The 19535-nt window shown below is 41.1% G+C and overlaps 2 protein-coding genes across 2 annotated transcripts in view; both read left to right on the top strand.

Moving 5' to 3' along the window:
• The window catches only part of itpr3 (inositol 1,4,5-trisphosphate receptor, type 3), a 206617-nt gene extending 194890 nt beyond the window's left edge, over nucleotides 1-11727 (top strand). Inside the window, exon 61 of the transcript XR_013807410.1 lies at nucleotides 11609-11727. The gene's annotated coding sequence lies outside the window, so the exon portion shown is untranslated. The remainder of the gene's footprint in view (nucleotides 1-11608) is intronic.
• The window catches only part of LOC307036652 (myosin-7B-like), a 31502-nt gene extending 15818 nt beyond the window's left edge, over nucleotides 1-15684 (top strand). The window contains exons 22-46 of the mRNA XM_079677157.1: nucleotides 12-148; nucleotides 260-430; nucleotides 558-642; nucleotides 1092-1334; nucleotides 1468-1644; nucleotides 2645-2790; nucleotides 2989-3079; nucleotides 3158-3315; nucleotides 4401-4632; nucleotides 5097-5223; nucleotides 5460-5578; nucleotides 6112-6308; nucleotides 7020-7203; nucleotides 7313-7478; nucleotides 8144-8268; nucleotides 9095-9210; nucleotides 9340-9526; nucleotides 10859-11068; nucleotides 12010-12135; nucleotides 12596-12686; nucleotides 12795-12874; nucleotides 13240-13344; nucleotides 13426-13521; nucleotides 14127-14270; nucleotides 14361-15684. Of these exons, the coding sequence (XP_079533283.1) occupies nucleotides 12-148; nucleotides 260-430; nucleotides 558-642; nucleotides 1092-1334; nucleotides 1468-1644; nucleotides 2645-2790; nucleotides 2989-3079; nucleotides 3158-3315; nucleotides 4401-4632; nucleotides 5097-5223; nucleotides 5460-5578; nucleotides 6112-6308; nucleotides 7020-7203; nucleotides 7313-7478; nucleotides 8144-8268; nucleotides 9095-9210; nucleotides 9340-9526; nucleotides 10859-11068; nucleotides 12010-12135; nucleotides 12596-12686; nucleotides 12795-12874; nucleotides 13240-13344; nucleotides 13426-13521; nucleotides 14127-14270; nucleotides 14361-14372 (3525 nt within the window). The 3' untranslated portion in view covers nucleotides 14373-15684. The remainder of the gene's footprint in view (nucleotides 1-11; nucleotides 149-259; nucleotides 431-557; nucleotides 643-1091; nucleotides 1335-1467; nucleotides 1645-2644; nucleotides 2791-2988; nucleotides 3080-3157; nucleotides 3316-4400; nucleotides 4633-5096; nucleotides 5224-5459; nucleotides 5579-6111; nucleotides 6309-7019; nucleotides 7204-7312; nucleotides 7479-8143; nucleotides 8269-9094; nucleotides 9211-9339; nucleotides 9527-10858; nucleotides 11069-12009; nucleotides 12136-12595; nucleotides 12687-12794; nucleotides 12875-13239; nucleotides 13345-13425; nucleotides 13522-14126; nucleotides 14271-14360) is intronic.
• The last annotated feature ends 3851 nt before the right edge of the window (nucleotides 15685-19535 follow it).

Here is a 19535-nt window from a genome sequence, read left to right as displayed (position 1 = left end):
TTTTTCTTCAGGTGTTTTTTAAGGCGGGTCTGTTGGGTCTTTTGGAGGACATGAGGGACACCCGTCTGTCTGAGATCCTCACAATTGTTCAGGCCATGGCCAGAGGGAAGCTGATGAGGATGGCTCGAGAATTGATGATGATTCAAAGGTCAATATAACAACCAGCAGATACATTATTGATAAAAATACAGTGTAGCAGCAAAAATGTAAGTGTATGATATTTCTTTGGGTAAGTGTGGTCTATAATTCTCCCTCTCAGGGATGCTGTACTGGTGATCCAGTTCAACCTCAGAGCGTTCTTCTCTGTGAGGACTTGGCCTTGGATGATGTTGTTCTACAAGCTGCGTCCGATGCTCAGGAGCGCCCAGGTGGAGAAAGAACTGGCTGCCCTTAAAGAAGCGTACAACAAGTTAAAAGAGGCCTTCGACAGGTCGGTCCACCGGTTGGCTCCTTAAACTCTGTGTACATTATTATTTAGATGTTTTAAAGCAGGATTAATTGAGTCCACACAGATACAGTATATGACTAATCACCATCTGTTGTATTTTCTCGGTCAGGTCAGAGATAAAGCGAGTGGAGGCGGAGGAGCGTCAGGTGATTTTGGTTCTAGAGAAAGACGACCTGTCTCTGCAGCTCCAAGCGGTGAGTAACATTGAAATTAAAAGGATTTAAATATCACACTTTGGAAAGTCCAATCAATATACTATACTATTCACATGCAAATTCTGTCTACCCATAACTCAAACACAACGAAATGTTATTGGTTGCACGTTTATAATATTTGAAAATGAATGTCATGTCACAATTTAACATCTTTCAAGTAAAGATAAATGTTGTTTGTCAACAAGGTTTTATAAGATGAAGTTATGTGGAATCCTCATGGGTGTGTTTACAAGTCTGCTAGATCTTCCTGTTTGTTTGTTTGCAGTTTGTTGTTATCTAATCCATACCATTAATCTCCAAATTTGACATTTACTTATTCAGATGAAAAAAAGGATTTCCTAAATGAATCAATTTGACGTGAGGCTAGTTAATCCCTCTTAATCTTGTTTTCAATATCTCTAAAATGTCTCGTGTTTTTATTCATCCAGGAGCAGGACAGCCTGTCAGATTCAGAAGACCGCTGCAACCAGCTGATTCAGTCCAAAATCTCTCTGGAGTCGAAGCTGAAGGAAGCGCAGGAACGTCTGGAGGATGAGGAGGAGATGACGGCCACGCTGACGTCCAAGAAACGTCAGCTGGAGGAGGAGGTGATATCCCTGAAGAAAGACGTGGACGACCTGGAGATGACTCTGGCTAAAGTGGAGAAAGAGAGACATGGACTGGAGAACAAAGTATGTACCTTTACAACCATGTATCACTGCATGGTTCCTTTACTTAACTATTTATCTTTTCTTGTCTTTGTTTTTTAGCTTGAGAGCCTTTGTCTGCTACAATTGATGATTTTCGTATTTTCTTTTTGCCCAGGTGAAGAACCTGTCCAATGAGATGTGTGTTCTGGATGAATCCATATCGTCTCTGACCAGAGAGAAAGTGGCCCTGCAGGAAGCTCACCAGCAGGCTCTGACTGACCTTCAGGCCCAGGAGGACAAGGTCAACATGCTGGTCAAGGCCAAAGCTCGGCTGGAGCAACAAGTGGACAATGTAAGTAAAAAGTGACCTAAAGAAAATGATGAATAAAACTGTCTGTCCAGATTTGAACAACTGTGTTAATCTTTATCCGTCTTTCTACTTAAAGTTTTACGTTTATACAACATTCTAAATGAAAGGACACGTTTCATTTGGAGTACCTCAAGGTAGCTGTTTGGAGCCATTATTTTTTTCTGCCAATGATCTCTAGAACCATCTAAAAGACCTCTAGAATCTTCTCAAAGATCTATTCGTAAAAGACCCATAATGGCCTCCTAAAGAAACTCTTTAATGATGACCTCATTCCTGAAGGTCCTGAAGAACCCCAGAACCAAAACTACACACTCCTTGGTGACCAAAGTAACCAACTAGTATACTATAGTACATAGTATACTACTTTTTTTACAAACTATATTATGACTTTCTACATTTACTAAATTATGACTTTTTTTGAATAAATAGTATACTGACTTTTTTCGACAGAATGCACTATGACTGTGAAATGACCACCTTAAGGATCTCTGAATCTTGCCTGATGGTCAGTGGAACCTGAGGACCATTGTACCTTTCTAAAGGAACTTGATTAGAACTCTTTCATGATCTATTGAATTTCCTAAAGGATAACTACGGTCCCCAACAGAAACAACTAAAGACCTCTAGGATCTCCTAAATGACCGATTGGACCTCTACAACCACCCCCAGGGCCACTAGAGGCTTGAGTTTTCTAGGACCAAAAGGACAACCTAAAGACCACATTAAGCCCATTAGGTGACCTTAAATACCACCTAATGGACCTTTTGTTATCTCTTTATGACAGCTTGAATCCTAAAGCTCGAGTAGATACTTCCCAAGGACCACCAAAACTGCCTACTACTCAACCATCTTATGGTCATTAGATTGGCTAGCAGATGGCTAGCAAATTAATTAAAACCAACATCAAGTGTCTTCTAGGGGTTTAGTACACCACTGGGTTAAGGTACTGGTGTCTGACAGCATCCCCCTTTCTTCCCTATAGGTAGAAAGTTCCTTGGAGCTTGAGAAGAAGGTGCGGATTGATCTGGAACGATCCAAACGGAAGCTGGAGGGGGATCTGAAGCTTTCTATTGACTCAGTGAAGAACATGGAGAATCAGAAGGCAGAGATGGAGGAGAAAATGAAAAAGTAAGACAAATATATCTGGAGCTGGTAGATTTTAAGTTGTATTTGGCCAATGTTTTTAAACTTTTTCTTTTAGACACATTCTCCATGAGGGCCAAGCTCTACTAACACATTATGACGATACGTTTGAACAAAGGCTGAGACTACAAATGATTTGGTATTTTCGTTTCTCTTTCCGTCTCTTTCCATTGCTCCCTAAAGAAAAGACTTTGAAACGGTTCAGATTCAATCCAAACTGGAGGATGAACAGAGTTTGAGTGCTGCTTATCAGAAGAAGATCAAAGAGCTGCAGGTTAGTGGTGATTCAGAATATACATGTTAGCTTCCTGATTTTCGTCTTCCTCACTCTGAGCTGTGATCAATTCCTCAGACTCGTATCGAGGAGCTGGAGGAGACGCTGGATGCAGAGCGGGTGTGGCGCACCAAAGCTGAACGTCAGAGGAACGACATCTCCATAGAACTGGAGGAACTGGGAGAGAGACTGGAGGAGGCCGGAGGAGCCTCTGCTGCTCAGATCGCTCTCAACAGGTCAGCAGCATCAACTCATAGAAACTTACATAGGCTCATTTATGTCTTTTTTTTAGGGGGACATAGCAAGTCAATAGTACATGCCACATTGAAGTGGCATGCATCATCTAAAAGATTAATTAGAGATGCAGTTCAAAAGGATGTCAAGATTATCTGGTCATGGTTGGTTTGGTGTCTATTACATTTTGAAGATTAAGAATGGATAAGGGCATGGAAAGTTGTTGCCGGAATGTGTGCGTTGATACCATTTGTTACACAGATTTGGTGCCAAATTGAACACATTTCCACCACTCACGAATTGATACAAATATCGATTTTTTGCGAGCAACGCGACCAACAACCAATTACATGAATCTCCCGCCCCCGACATACAAAGCAATAGCAATGTTAAAACGAAGTAAACTGGATATAAACTCTCCAAACAGGTGAAAAACCTACCAGTTTCACCCACTGTCTCTGCCACCTCCCTCCATGCCTGGTTCCTCTGGTTTGTATCCCGGTAAATAGTTCCGGTCGTAAAGAACCGGGTGATTTGATACCGTAATATCTCGTTTGGAATATGAGGAAATGAACTGCGGTCTGGCTCTCCCAGCTTGCACGCGGTTTGATTGGCTAGCGCTTGCACTGGCGGGATTTGCATAAACGGGATTTGATTGGCTGATGCCAAGCATCGAGCCTCAAAAGTTGAACATTGTTCAACTTTTGATGCTGATAGATGCTCGTGATGCTTGCAAAGCCATGCCATGCTCCCCACAATGCAGTTCGGCGAAGATTAAAAATCTTCTACGTCACCCCATTCAAGTGAATGGGCGAAGCCTTGAAAGCATTTTTTGATGCCTGTAGTTTAGACGGGCCGTTAAGCTCACAACCAGTCACTTTAAAGAGCGAAGTCAGCTTAGATTTTCTAGTTTCATATGATATTAATATATTAAAATCAAATCCTGGAGGTTTCGACTGTCATAAAAATGTACTTCTGCATTCAAGTTCCCTCAGAATGAATTGTAATGACGATTGGAAGGTGCCTTCACTCAGACAGGGTCGTGGCTCCTGTGATTTTAAATTGTAACTACCTTGATGTCAAACAGGAAGAGGGAGGCCGACTTCCTGAAGATGCGGCGGGAGCTCGAGGAGGCGGGGCTTCACCACGAGGTGACGGCCGCCACTCTGAGGAAGAAGCACTCGGACGCGGTGACGGAGCTCAGCGAGCAGATCGATAATCTGCAGAGAACCAAACAGAAACTGGAGAAGGAGAAGATGGAGTACAGGCTGGAGGCCGATGACCTGGCTGCCAACGTGGAGCATCTGTCCAGGAACAAGGTGGATAACAATGTCCTATTACACAGATTTAAAGGAGTATTTCAACAACATTAAGGAGTATTACACCTGATCAACATCATCCTGCTTGTCATGTTGAGTAAGGAAGCAATACAAACGTTTGTTTACAAGGATAGAATGGTCATATTAAGTGTTTCTGGTTTTGAACTCTTATTAAGGATTCATTTAAAACCAGATTAAAACATGTTTTAACAAAAAATCTTGTTGCACCAAACTTAAAAAGTAGTTGAAACTTAACTTTTAAATTGAAACCTCTCTTCAAATATCAGTTCTAGATCTAGACAACATTTAATTTTGTTGCACCACAACTTCAATTTTAAATCTGATTCACCAACAACTTTGAAATGACGTGTGTGTGTGTGTGTGTGTGTGTGTGTGTGTGTGTGTGTGTGTGTGTGTGTGTGTGTGTGTGTGTGTGTGTGTGTGTGTGTGTGTGTGTGTTGTAGACTGCTGCTGAGAAGATGTGCAAGGTTTATGAGGACCAGCTGAACGAAAGCAGGAGCCGAGCGGAGGAGCTGCAGAGACAACTGACCGACGTTTCTACTCAGAAAGCGAGAGCCGTTACAGAGAATGGTACCACGAAACAAAGATTTTCCGTTATCCAGCATAATATCCTACTAAGGCTCTCTTAATGTGCAAAGGACTATCTTTTTGGGTCTAAATGATGTCACGGACTGACACGATAGTTGTAGTACCACCGTTTGGCCACTATGAAAGTTTACTTCAATGTTTGGTGCATTTCCTGATGGCTTGGACTCAACCTACTCTGTTTTGACGCTGTTTTTCTTCCTATCTTTGTTGTTCTTTAGCCGAGTACAGCCGTCGTCTTGAGGAGCGGGAAGCTATGATTAGTCAGCTCCAGCGCTCCAAGGTGGGGGCGTGCCAAAACGCTGAAGACCTAAAGAGGCAGCTGGAGGAGCAGAGCAAAGTAACATTACATAGTCATACATTCTCACACCTTTACGTCGATTCAAAGAAGTAAACTATCTTTGATGAAGGTTTTTGTTGGGAAAATACTGAATGTCCTCTTCCAATATCAGAAAGCACATTTTAACAAATTCCCTACGTAGCTGGGTACATGACAGGATGTGTGATTACCTAGAAGAGCATCGGGACTGTTTGAGGCATAAGATAGCTATGTGATTAACATGATGATTCAGCCTCTATGGAGATAGACATATGACAAGCATGCTCATTTCTGACGTGGGTCTTAGCTAATCTAAACTAAACATACTGCTTTCTATTCCTCCATCTTGTGACTGTGTAACTCCCTCTTGTATATCAGCATGGGAAGGACACTGTTCAGGAACTAGTTGTACCAAATGCTCTGTACTGTATGTGATGACTACTTCCATGCAAGGATTATAAATAGATGTATCCTAATTATTGAAGGTGACGAGTGATATTTTACCAACAGTTTTTTATGGATAAGAGTATCTGGTATGTTTGTTTGTGTTTCAGGCCCGTGTGTCTCTGGCCCACGCAGTGCAGACGTCCCGTCACGACAGCAGTCTGCTGAGGGAGCAGCTGGAGGAGGAACAGGAGGCGAAGGCTGAGCTGCAGAGGGAGCTGTCCAAAGCCAACGGGCAGGTGGTTCAGTGGAGAGCCAAGTACGAGACGGACGCCGTGATGAGGATAGAAGAGCTGGAGGACGCCAAGTTAGTACTTCTGATACTACTATTGCTACTGTGAAGCTATGACTATCGATGCTATTTGGTTTAGCATCGATAGTCATAGCGATAGAATTACTAACAAAGCACTTATATACTAATAAAGGGCTGGCTTTCTAAATGCCAGTTGAGTAGCACTTGAAATGTTTGGCTCTATGAAACCTGATGTACTTATATGATTCTGTTTTCTTCAAGGTTGTATCTTCCTGGTCGAATGCACTTATTGTAAGTCGCTTTGGATAAAAGCGTCAGCTAAATGCAATGTAATGTAATGTAATGTTTAGGTCGTTTTGAAATACCCTTAACAAAGCTGTGAATATTCATGTTCCCCAGAGGATCTATGCCCAAGCACAAACATCAGGGCGTTCCATCTGAAGGAATACTCCCAAAATGATCACTTACTCATCCCATATTACCTTGAATTTGTGAGAATTGTCCATGGTCAATGAACAATTCCATGGTAAATGAGGAAAAATAAGATACTTGATTAATTGAAGAACGTGTCAAGCGCGTTTAACCACAGTGTTATTATATCAAAAATATTTGTATGCACTATAATTAATGATTTATGTACGCTGGGCCACTTTTACGAGGTGTTTAGAAAAAATGCATGAGTTTGGGAAGCATATTGAATGAATGACACTTTGACCTTGTCCTTCTGTACTTTACTAAGTTCATTTTGTAATTGTTTGTGGTTAGGAAGAAGTTGGTCGTCAAACTGCAGAACACGGAGGAAGCTGTGGAATCATCTCATGCCAAATGTTCCTCACTGGAGAAAAGCAAGTTGAGTCTGCAGACAGAGATCGAAGACTTGGTGGTTGAACTGGAACGAACCAACTCTGCTGCTCTGGCTCTGGACAAGAAGCAACGCAACTTCGACAAGGTCAACAAAAAGCAAACATAACCCTCAAAATACTTATAAACAATGGAGGGTGTTTAAAACAAGCCTCAACACTTTGTGAGAAGTTTGATGTTTTCTTTGCTTGATGCAGTTGTTGGGTGACTGGAAGCTGAAGTTTGATGAGAGTCAGACGGACCTGGAGGCGTCGCAGAAAGAGTCGCGCAGTCTGAGCACCGAGCTTTTCAAACTGAAGAACTGCTACGAAGAAGCTCTGGACCATCTGGAGACGGTCAAGAGAGAAAACAAGAACCTGCAAGGTACTCCCACAATCTGAGCAGCAACATCAACAACTTTAGTTTTTGGTGGACTAGGTTCTGCTTGGTCAGGTTTTGAGTTATATCTTGATATGAATATAAGCAGGTTGTATAACTAACAAACTCAAGCAAAGAAAAAACAATGAATACATCGCTGTTTCTCCGCCCTCACTTAGGCTACAAACATGCCTGGTCAATTATGCTGATTGCTACGGTAGTTATCGAGCGTTATATCCAAGTATTTTAGGAAACTTGTTACTTTTTTTTTTTACAGTGGATGTGTGTGGTTCACACAATAAAACAACTATGACTAACTTAACAACTAAAGCAGTCCACTGCCATTGATGGCCCCCTACGGCTTACATGACTGAGGGGACCTGAAACTACAGGAACTTCTTATTCATCTCTCTCAAAACAAATCCAGAACAATTAACTATAAACTTTCTTTAACTCAAGCCTTGGGAAATTGTCAGAATGTTTCACAAAGGACATCAGACCAAAGAGTCTGTGGTCTTTTCTGTCTACCAAAAGACTTTGTGATCAAAGTGGGCGCCTCTAAAGGGCTTGTGTAACATATTTGATACCAATCGTCAAAAGGTGACTATACAAGACTGTTAATGACTTAAATGAATATTGTCTTTGACTGAACGAGTGTGTTTGAACTCTAGAGGAGATATACGACCTGACGGAGCAGATCAGTCAGGGAGTGAAGGCCATCTTTGAGCTGGAGAGGATGAAGAAGATCCTGGATATGGAGAAGAGTGGAATCAAAACTGCTCTGGAGGAAGCAGAGGTAACTGACTGAACTGCTTTACATTCTTCCATAAATAAACTAAAGTGTTGACTAAAGTTGCATTCACACCTAATAGTCCGCCTCTTTGGTGCGCGCCAGACGAGAGTTTGTTACATTGTTTCCTTATTCAGAACGTTTGGTTTGCGTTCACATGGGCAAAACTCAAACGGACTATAAACTTTAAACACAAGTCATGTGCACGGAAATGCTGTTCAACGATTGGTCAGACATAAGGGGGTAAAAACGCAAATCCTGGCAATTTCTACCGAGCCTCCGCCATGGTGCATCGGCAGGTTATTTTCATGCTACTTTTAATCTGGAGAGCTGAGAGCATATCAACAGATCTAGTTGACGGCGCATAGGATTATATAATCAGACGACGTGCGTTAAAAAACGTTATAACACATATAATGAGTAAGGAGGGGCGTTTCACCGACGACAGGTGGCTCTGACTTTTATGTATAGTTGACTGAGCATTTTTACTTTTACACAACATTGTTCAACACTTCATTCTGCTTCACTCTTTCACTAAAGATTTTGAAGACACCCCCGTCCTTTTGACTCGTAAATACTACATTTCCAGTGTTTTGGTGCGGACTGAATTCAACCAGCTCAGTTCACTAGCAAGCGGTCTGAGACCACCTCCTTTAAGCGGGCCAGAGTCCGGTTGTTTAGTTCACATCAGAGGGCTCGGACTGCGTTCACACTGACCCAAAGGAACCGCACCAAGCGGTGAAACGCACCAGGGTTCGATTTAAAAAGGACTCTACAAGACTGGTGTGAATGCGAGCTAAATTACGGTATCTAAAAACTCTCTTCTCACCAGGGAACTCTGGAGCACGAGGAGAGTAAGACACTGAGATTCCAAATGGAGCTGCAGCAGATCAGAAGCGACATTGAGCGCAAGATTGCAGAGAAAGATGAAGAGATCGACAACCTCAGGTACTAAATATATAAAATAAAATACTTAGATGAAGCTCTAACTAACCAGGGATAAAAACTGTGAAAATTATAAAGACTTTTTATGTACGATGCCTGCGTTCGATGGGTAATACCAGTGCTGTCCACCAGGCGGGGTAACCAGCGCACTCTGGAGACCCTGCAGGCCAGTTATGAGGCGGAGGTTCGCAACCGCAGCGAGGCGGTGCGTCTGAGGAAGAAGATGGAGTCTGACATGAACGAGATGGAAGTTCAGCTGGGAAACGCTAACAGACAGGCGGCCGAGAGCCAGAGGATCATCAGACACCTGCAGACACAGGTAGGATCATCTCATCCAAATTAAAATAAGGTATACAAGACAATAAACTCCTTATTATCAAGCTAGCAATGATAGATGCTTTATTGAAGGTTCCCAGAGCTATTAAGCAGGATGTACGCTGAACAAAAATATAAACGCAACACTTTTGTTTTTGCTCCCATTTTTCATGAGATGAACTCAAAGATCTAAAACATTTTCTATATACACAAAATAACAATTTCTCTCAAATATTGTTCACAAATCTGAAAAAATCTGTGATAGTGAACACTTCTCCTTTGCCGAGATAATCCATCCCACCTCACAGGTGTGGCATATCAAGATGCTGATTAGACAGCATGATTATTGAACAGGTGTGCCTTAGGCTGGCCACAATAAAAGGCCACTCTGAAACGTGCAGTTTTGCTTTATTGGGGGGGTCTGGGGGGGTCCAAAAACCCTAGAGTTTAACCCTAACCCTAACCCTAACCCTAACATGTCACCCATTGAGCATGTTTGGGATGCTTTAGATCGGCGTATACGACAGCGTGTTCCAGTTCAATATCCAACAACTTCGCACAGCCATTGAAGAGGAGTGGACCAACATTCCACAGACCACAATCAACAACCTGATCAACTCCATGTGGAGGAGATGTGTTGCACTGCGTGAGGCAAATGGTGGTCACACCAGATACTGACTGGTTTCCGGACCCCCCCAGACCCTGAGGCTGTGCGAAGTTGCTGGATATTGGCAGGAACTGGAACACGCTGTCGTATACACCGATCCAGAGCATCCTAAACATGCTCAATGGGTGACATGTTATCACAGATTTTTTCAGATTTGTGAACAATATTTGAGAGAAATGGTTATTTTGTGTATGTAGAATTTTTTTTAGATCTTTGAGTTCATCTCATGAAAAATGGGAGCAAAAACAAAAGTGTTGCGTTTATATTTTTGTTCAGTGTAGGTTGGGTTTACTATAAATCCAAAGGAATCTCCTGAATCATGGTTCTTGTTACTCATGAAGCTAAAATGTTTGCTAAAATGCCAGCAAGACCAAATTCCTCCAGTGATGATAAATGTAGGACTTGTTCTACTAGTCTAACCTTTCTCTATACTTTCAAATGGTTGCAGTCACAGGTAGGCTCATCTCATCCAAAACAAAATAAGGTATGAAAGATAATAAAACTCATAATCGTCAAGCTGGAAAGTTGGATTGATCTAGAAAACTGAAGGAATCGCTTGAATCTCGATCAACTTGAATACATCTTCACAAACAGAACAAACAAGACTCCCAATATTCGCTCCTCCTACGATTGTTGAAACAGACCTCATTGTGTTGTGTCCTCTCACAGGTTAAAGAGCACCAGGTGGATCTGGAGGATAGGATCCAGTTGACCATTCAGCTGAAAGAACAGATCGTCCTGCTGGACCGTCGCTGTTCTCTGTTGACGTCTGAGGAGCAGGAGCTGCGTGAGATCCTGGAGCAAACCGACCGTGGCCGCAAGATGGCCGAACACGAGCTGGTGGAGCTCTCAGAGAGGGTCAACCTGCTCTCTACACAGGTGCACACACACACACATGCACACAGACAGACAGACAGACAGACAGACAGACAGACAGACAGACAGACAGACAGACAGACAGACAGACAGACAGACAGAAGGGATGCCCCATTGAGGAAATGTTCCCACCTCACTGACATTTACTTTGACACCAAATCATCCACAATCGTGTTTTCAGACAGCTACTCTTGTCATGTGATGAATGAAATTGGACCTTTTGTAGTACATTTATCATTAACTCTCATTTCAGTATAACTTCCTTCTCTGGTTTGATTTTCCCGCAGTTTGAATGTATCAGTCCTAGTGTAAACTAGGGCTGTCACTCCCAGGCTTTATCACACCTTTAATACGAAAGACTGGCAACCTTCTGTTGTCTTGCAGAACAGACAGGAGGGTGCCACTGGACCGTTGTCAGGCAAATTATCATACGGACGTTACCTGTCTTATGTCCTTTTTGTTTCCTGCTCCTCTGTATAAATGACATTGCTTTTCTGTGTAACGTGAGGCGTGTAGTGCTGTGTTCGGATCAGGGCGTCACAGGTTCAAACCCCACTGCAGTCAGCATGTCGTTGTGTCCCTGAGACACTTCACCCCAAATTGCTCCTGTGGGGATTGCCCACAGTATTGAGTATGTAAGTCGCTTTGGATAGAAGCGTCTAACAAGTGACATGTAATGTCATGTAATGTAACGTAGTCAGATTTCTTTAGCACACATGGTGCAGGTTATCTGTCCTTCCAGCTGGAAATAAGATAGATTCTGTTAAATGCTATAATTTTTTAATAAATAACACAACTTTGGTTTTAAAGCTTGTATATTTGATCTTTTCTTACCAGAAGGTGATTAAGTGTAGAATTTCCACCACAGCACCCACTGGTGATGATGTGATGTGATGATACATTAATAACCTGACTGACTTTCTGGCTGTTTTTCTATATTCCAGAACACAGGTCTGATGAACCATAAGAAGAAGCTGGAGTCCGATCTGAATCTGCTGACAGAGGAAGTGGACGAGGCCATGCAGGAGAGCCGCAGCGCCGAGGAGAAAGCCAAGAAGGCCATCACTGATGTCAGTCCTGACCTCTGACCCCTATCCTCTGACAAAACCTCAACTTACGATGCCTACCATACCATACTTCTACTTTTTACTGTTAAAGTGTACTGCACCAACCCTTACAAAGTACACACTGGAAGATTTATACTCATTTGTTAGGGCATAGTATTGTGTCCATCATTGCACCTTAAGCTTTTACAGACTGCACACTTGCTCATATCAAAGCAAACTGTGACCGGATGATGCTGAAGGACATCCTGGTACTTTTGGTTCCCTACCTTTTGTCAGTAAACATCTTCCTGCCATATGAATTAGTTGGGTAGTATGGGAGTTGGACTGCACAGTAACCCTGAGTTATTGTGTTGTGGTGTTTCCAATCTTTTCTGTGGTCCCCTTTTCTTCTTTTCTGTTCTCCTTGATAGATGAAAGTATTTAAGGATAGGTAATTTAATAATGTGTATATGTGTTTCACCAGGCGGCGCTGATGGCGGAGGAACTGAAGAAGGAGCAGGACAGCAGCAATATGATTGAGAGAATTAAGAGGAATATGGTGTCCACTGTGAAAGGTACAATACAAAGCACATGATGGTGGTCATTTAAAGAGTTTACCTGATGTTCCTGAGGCAGTATTATTTGTTGGCTGCAGGTTAATTCTAACAGTGTCTCTCTTACAGAGCTGCAGGTCAAACTGGAGGAGACGGAGCAGATGGCGCTGAAGGGAGGAAAGAAACAGCTTCATAAACTGGAGACAAGAGTGAGTGGTTATTCCCAAAATATAACGTTGACAAGAACCCCGGGACGGAAATTGGACATGCCATATCTTTCCAGAAAGCAGTGTTTGAGCCAGCACTGTGTTTCTTTTTAGTAATGTATTGATATTGAGGATTTAAACCCTGTTTTTTTACTGTCTAACGTTTCATTTTGTCGATGGGCTTACTTCTACTACAGCCAATGACATGAAAGTTGAGAAGTGCTTGCTTGGATTTATGATTTAATGTCAATGTTGTAGAGGTATATAGCTTCAGTAGAAAGTTGCCAATAGAAAGAAAATTGGCTTAAAAAAGACAAAGCAGTGCAAATGACACCTGAGAGTATTAAAAGGTGTATCTGTGTGTGCAGGTGAGGGATCTGCAGACGGAGCTGCTGATGGAGCAGAAGAAGAGCGAGGAGTATCAGAAAGGAGTGCGTCGCTTCGAGAAGAAAGTCAAAGAGCTGACGTACCAGGTCTGAAAACATCAAGGGTTATCAGTACACAGATGTTCTGCTGGTTCTATGTTCTGCGGTGTAACTTTTTTCTCTTTGCAGTCCGAGGAGGACAGGAAGACTCTGCTGAGGATGCAGGAGCTCATCGATAAGCTTCAGACCAAAGTCAAGAGCTACAAGAGACAAGCAGACAACGCTGTGAGTCTTTAAAAGTCTTATGTTTCTGCAGTAAAAGTGAGATTATACAGGTCAGAAAAACTGTTTGATTATTACAGGGCTAGAATTTCCTTTTAAAAAATGCATTAAATGCCAACGTGGAAGGGGTCGCTCGAACTTCATCGAATGCCAGCTGAATTTTCAGCAATGCACTTTTTGTTATTTATCAGCCCGAAATGTACTGCTCGCGTTAACTCCCAAAGCTTTCAAAGGGCGATTTACAACAAAAAGATGTGCAAAAACCATATGCTTTAATGTTTTGACAGCAAACAAGAGAGACACATTTACAGACCATCTGGTGAAAATAGTGGAGCCTTTAAAAACGTAAAAGACTGGTGGAGACCAAAAACAGAGCTAAAAATGGAGGGAATACTGCACTTACATCAATCAGGTGGACACAAACAAAAGACTCTTATAAAGTTACTCTGCTGAAATAAATACCACAAGCAACTAACACATTTATCGTTTCAATTTAAAAAGGTGATATTTCAATGTTGTGTTTTCACTGTGCTGCCCTCCAGTGGCCAAAAGAGGTTATTACAAGTTTCAAGTGTAATCACGCCGCTGTTCTTCTGTTTGTCCACCAGGAGGAGCAGGTGGGCTCCAGCACGATGCGTTTCAGGAAGGTCCAAAACGAGCTTGACGACGCCGAGGAGAGAGCCGACATCGCAGAGACGACCGTCAACAAACTGCGGATCCGAACTCGAGAACAGAGCACCAAAGTGGCCATGGTGAGTGAAACAACCCTAAACGGTAATTGGTGTTTTGTTTCTCTAGAGTTTAAATTCAGTGTTTCTAATCTGCTGTATGTGTTTCTGCAGATCATCGAATGAAGCTCTTCAAACTCCATCAGTGTGTTTCCGGTGTTTGTGTGACGTTTGCTTGCTGTGTTTTAATCTGTCTGAGCTGGGGATGTCACTGGATCTACTATAATGAAATCACGTCAATATGTTTCTATATTTCTCCACAGTAAAGCATTGTTAAAATAGGTTAAAATAGGAAGTGTAGAGGCTAGTGAGTATGTAAAGGGAAGGCATAATTTGTAAGCTACGTTTGAATTATTACATGAAGTTCTTCCCAGGTTGGGTAGACCTATTATGCATTTAAAATAATATTTATAAATAGAAATCTACATTTTAAATGAAATAATTGTGGTTATTTATAACCCAATCATGCCAAACTGGCTCCAAATCAGCATGTACTGTACACCCGGAACATACAAATGAGATGCCCATTCACACACACCAATATACACACAGTGTACCAGTGGCCCGTCTATTAGCTGCAAGGGGAAAAGAGGTGGCAAAATATTGAAAGAAATATACAAAACAATGACAAGTTAATATGGATTTAAAGACTGAAGTAAAGGCAGGGATAAACAAGGAAAAGGAAAGAAAATGCTGGTTTGAGAAATGGTTGATATGTTAACAGAAGGAGCTATATTTCATGTTAATACTATATATAACCTATTACTTTTTTCGAGTTCCCTTATTCATGTTTCTTTTATTCTACATTATGAGTGATTTTATTGTGGTAGCTGATGTGCATGTTTTTAGGGGTGAGAAAGTTGAAGACAAAATATTGTTTAGATAATTGGACTGTAGAATCAGTCAGTGACAGTGTATTGTTTATTTATGGTACAAAAAGTACATTATATCAATCCATTAAGTTATACATTTAAAATGTACATCTAATTAAATGGACTGTAATGTCATAGTGCTGAACACACAGATAATGATCCCCTACAACTCTACGCAGTGTATAGCTTGTTGTGGTTTGACATCAAATAACTGTGTGATTGAGTCCTTTTGGCTCTCACTAATCTTACAGATACACCTATAATCAGTTTTTTCCCAAAACAACAAACACAAACATCTTCAATAGGATAATCACATCGCTATGTGTCTGACTGCAGCTGTTTGCTAACATGTTAGCCACAAGTACTTTAAAAGCTAATGACACTACAGAACTGTCAGGTTTTCTGCCCCCTAGTGGCCAACAATCAATTTAAATGTAATTATTAACCAGGTGCCAGTATTCAGACTGTATGTACTAATGTTTATTGTGTGGGTTTCACTGTAGTCTGTCTATTTCTGAATGAGATCTTCAGTGTAGTATACAATAAAATACATACCTGGTGTTGGACATGGTTTGCTGACTTCTTGAACTTCCTCTTCCACACCACCAAACTCCTCAACCTGTGATAAAGAAATCATAAAGGTCTCCGACAAAAAAAAAAAAAAAAATGACAACTCAGATTTTAAACAGATGTGACTCTTTCTGTTTTGAACTTAGGGTCGAGAATAGCGTTTTAAAATCTGTGACTTCACTTGTCTTTTCTTTTTGAATGGGTAACAATAAAGCTATCTTAAAAACATCTCACTTACAGAAGATCTGTAAAGTGGTCACACAAATGTTCAGGATCAAAGGTTGTGGCCATAAATATCCACAGTTAATTATACAGCAATCTTTTTCTTTGAAATAAAAAAAAGGTTGGTTCGAAATCTAGAGCTAAATGAGTAACAAGAGAGTTCATTAGCATATATATTTTTAATTTACGAATCATAATGAACTGGTTCCAGTAAGTACAATTACCTTATGAAAGAAAACACCAATTTAAACATTCACTTTTGGTATGCAATTGAATTACGTACTGGGGGACTGCTTAAGTGCGGGTTCCCGGGCACTCATGGGTCGCAAGGTTATGGATGTGTGGTGGTGGTGCCAATAAGAGGGCCGAATTTGGATGCTGAGGGGCGGGCATCAAAGCACCACAAAATCCAACCCCCTTTTAGAATTACCAGGGGCATGAGGTTCTGGCGGGTGTGAATATCTGGGTTTAGTCTGTGGGGGAGTGCTTAAGTGCGGGTACCCGGGCACTCACGGTGTGCAAGGTTATGGAAGTGCACATGTTAGGGACACATGCTGGAGGTCTTTAGTCACATTCACATTCTGTGATTTATATTGAATAATTCTGTGTTCTTTATTTATTGAATGTTCAATACCTGACAAGGTCGGAGATGACAAACTTGGGTCGCAGGTTCCTCAACAGTGCATTACAATACATATATGTGTGTACCTCCACAATTAAACTGTCATATTCTGCACATTTCTTATACTATCTACATACATCTTATAAGAGTATAATACATATGCATAATATCAGTTCAAATAAGTGCTTCAACAGTTAACATTGCAGGAAAGGTGATTGTCAAGTCCCAAAACAAATTATGCAATATATTAGACATTAAATACTTTTTCAGGCTTAATATTTATCTGTTGATACCCCCAAAGCTTTTTTCTTATTTAAGAGAAGACCTTAACCTAAATAATTCTTTAATGTTTAAATAAAGCCTAATTTTTGTCCGTTTTGTACATCCTCCTATTCATATCTTTGTACATCCGGAACTAAACTGTTTTATTGTAGAGATCACGACAGAATCTTCTTGATATTTTCTGTTAAATATTTCTATCATTGACCTTCTACTTTCCCCCTAATTTGTATACACTCTTAATATTTATATGTTTTCATCAAATATAACATATCAACAAAAACATTCAATAATGTGCTTTAACCACTAGGCGGGTTAAAAAACGGTCAAGTTTACAGTGTTAACACAATAAAATGTACTGCTGTTTCCAGTGTAGTTTATGATGGATGTATTTTGTTATCCACACATACAGTATATTGTTTTTATATTTGTAACACCAAACCGACAGAAAAGATGGTCTTAACATGACCCATTGGTCTAGTGTTAATAGAAAATATTTTGAAAATACAGCTTCCTGTGTTCGAATGAGCTGCTCCGACTGTCGGTCCTGTCGGACTCAAAAGGTCCGACATTATACAATCAAACAAATAAATAAACACAAGGATAATTTTGTCTTATTGTTGAGTAAATAACAGTGTGTGGTTTAGAAAACAATATATATATTTCAGTCTTCTGAGCCCCATACTCTCCCCCTAACTGACGGCAACAAAAGTCCAACATTATACAATTAAAATAAAGAAGTAAAAACAATAAGTGTGGCTTGATATTGAGTAAGAAAAAGTTTGATAAACGCTGTGAGAATGGATCTGCGGAGAGCATTTCTCTGCGATCCCAACTCCTCTATTACCAACGTTCAGGGAGCTCTATGCAAGTCAATGGGACTCCCTGATAGTTGAATATTGACGCTAAAGGGCCCCCCACTGCGTTTTATAGTGACGCCAAGGGATCCTGACATGACGTCAACATAGGCTGAGTTGGGAGTGAGAATGTGTTGGCCAAATATAGGTATATTTCCCGTTCTCTTTCCTGGATGATGGATATAACGGGCACATGTTAGGGACACATGCTGGAGGTCTTTAGTCCGTCCTTTGATGCACTATTTCACGCATTTTAAACACTGTTCCTGCCTTGTCAAGTGCTTTATTGTAGCCTGGTTCATGTCCAACTAATGTACTCGAATTTGTATGTTATATGTCTCTGTATTGTACACTATTGAATCAATCTATCAGCACGAGGGAAGTTCCATCATCCTGGAAGGTGGCCACGGTGACACCGATCTTTAAATCTGGGGATAAGGCAATGATGTCCAATAATAGACCAATCAGCATCCTCCCTTGTGTCTCTAAGATAGCTGAGAAATGGGTGTCAAAGCTAATCACCAAACATTTAGACAAAGGTTTCGCTCCACTCCACCCAATGCAGTTTGGTTTTCGTGCTCACCACTCCACTGAGACAGCTAACTGTGTCTTTGTGGAAAAGGTTAAATGTATGTTGGACACGAGCCCGTATGTAGTTGCTGTCTTCCTTGATCTCAGGCAGGCATTTGACACTGTTGACCACCAAGTGCTCCTTAGAAGCTGACACATTTCAAATTTTCTATACATTGGTTTAAGTCTTACTTATCGAACAGAAAACAGTGCGTTTTGGTCAACAGGGCCAAATCTCCCTACCTTGTCAACCCTGTTGGGGTTCCACAAGGTTCCATTCTTGGACCGTTACTTTTTTCACTGTACATTAATGACTTGCCTAATCTATGTCCTGAGTTGAATGTGCAAATGTATGCCGATGATGCGGTTATCTTTATTCAGAGGGAAAACACTGAAATGATCTAATCTTGTCTCTCAAATGCATTGGACAAGGTTCAACACTGGCTGAACAACATTTGCTTGCAGTCAAACGTAAAAAAAAAAGTCTGCATGATGTTCAGTAAACGACCATTCAAAATCGAAGGATCCAACGTGTTTTTAAACGGAGCAGAAATAGAATTAGACTCCAACTTCAATTATCTTGGAGTCATAATGGACTTGAACTTGACTTTTAAGAAACACATCAAGAAAGTATCCAATACTATTCAATCCAACTTGCAATATTTTAAACAAATTAGACCCTTCTTAACTGTCAATGCCGCAAAGTCATACCTCCACTGTATGATTCTATCCCATATTGAATACTGTTTGACAAACTGGTCGTTTGCTTGTGCCACAAACCTTAAACCGATAGAACAGCTGTACAAGAGAGCTATCAAGGTGTTTGACAGAAAGCCATATTCATACCACCAATGTACCATCCTTGAAAAACACAATTTCTTAAGTTTTGACAATTTTAAGTATTTTAAAAGTATGTGCTTTCTTTATAAATGTTTACTTTCCTTTCCCCGCTCAGAGAACCAGGTTGTCGCACGCATCTCAGCTTGTCTAGCTGACATCTCTCGGTGGATGTCTGCTCATCACCTCAAGCTCAACCTTGACAAGACTGAAATGCTTTTCATTAGGCAAGATTGTCCCACTCTTGACCTAACAATCAACATCGGCACCTCTGTTTTTTCCCCGACTCAGACTGCAAGGAATCTGGGTGTGACCCTAGATAACAAACTGTCCTTCACTGCAAACATCGCTGCTACAGATACACTCTTTACAACATCAGGAGGATACGTCCCCAGCTGACCCAGAAAGCCATGCAGGTTCTGGTCCAGGCTCTCGTCATCTCACGCCTAGACTACTGCAA

The sequence above is a fragment of the Notothenia rossii genome (genome assembly GCF_949606895.1).
Source record: "Notothenia rossii genome assembly, chromosome: 4".
NCBI classification, from domain to species: Eukaryota; Metazoa; Chordata; class Actinopteri; order Perciformes; family Nototheniidae; genus Notothenia; species Notothenia rossii.
The sequence above is the reverse complement of the archived record's forward strand: the minus strand, read 5'-3'. Positions and strand labels throughout refer to the sequence as shown.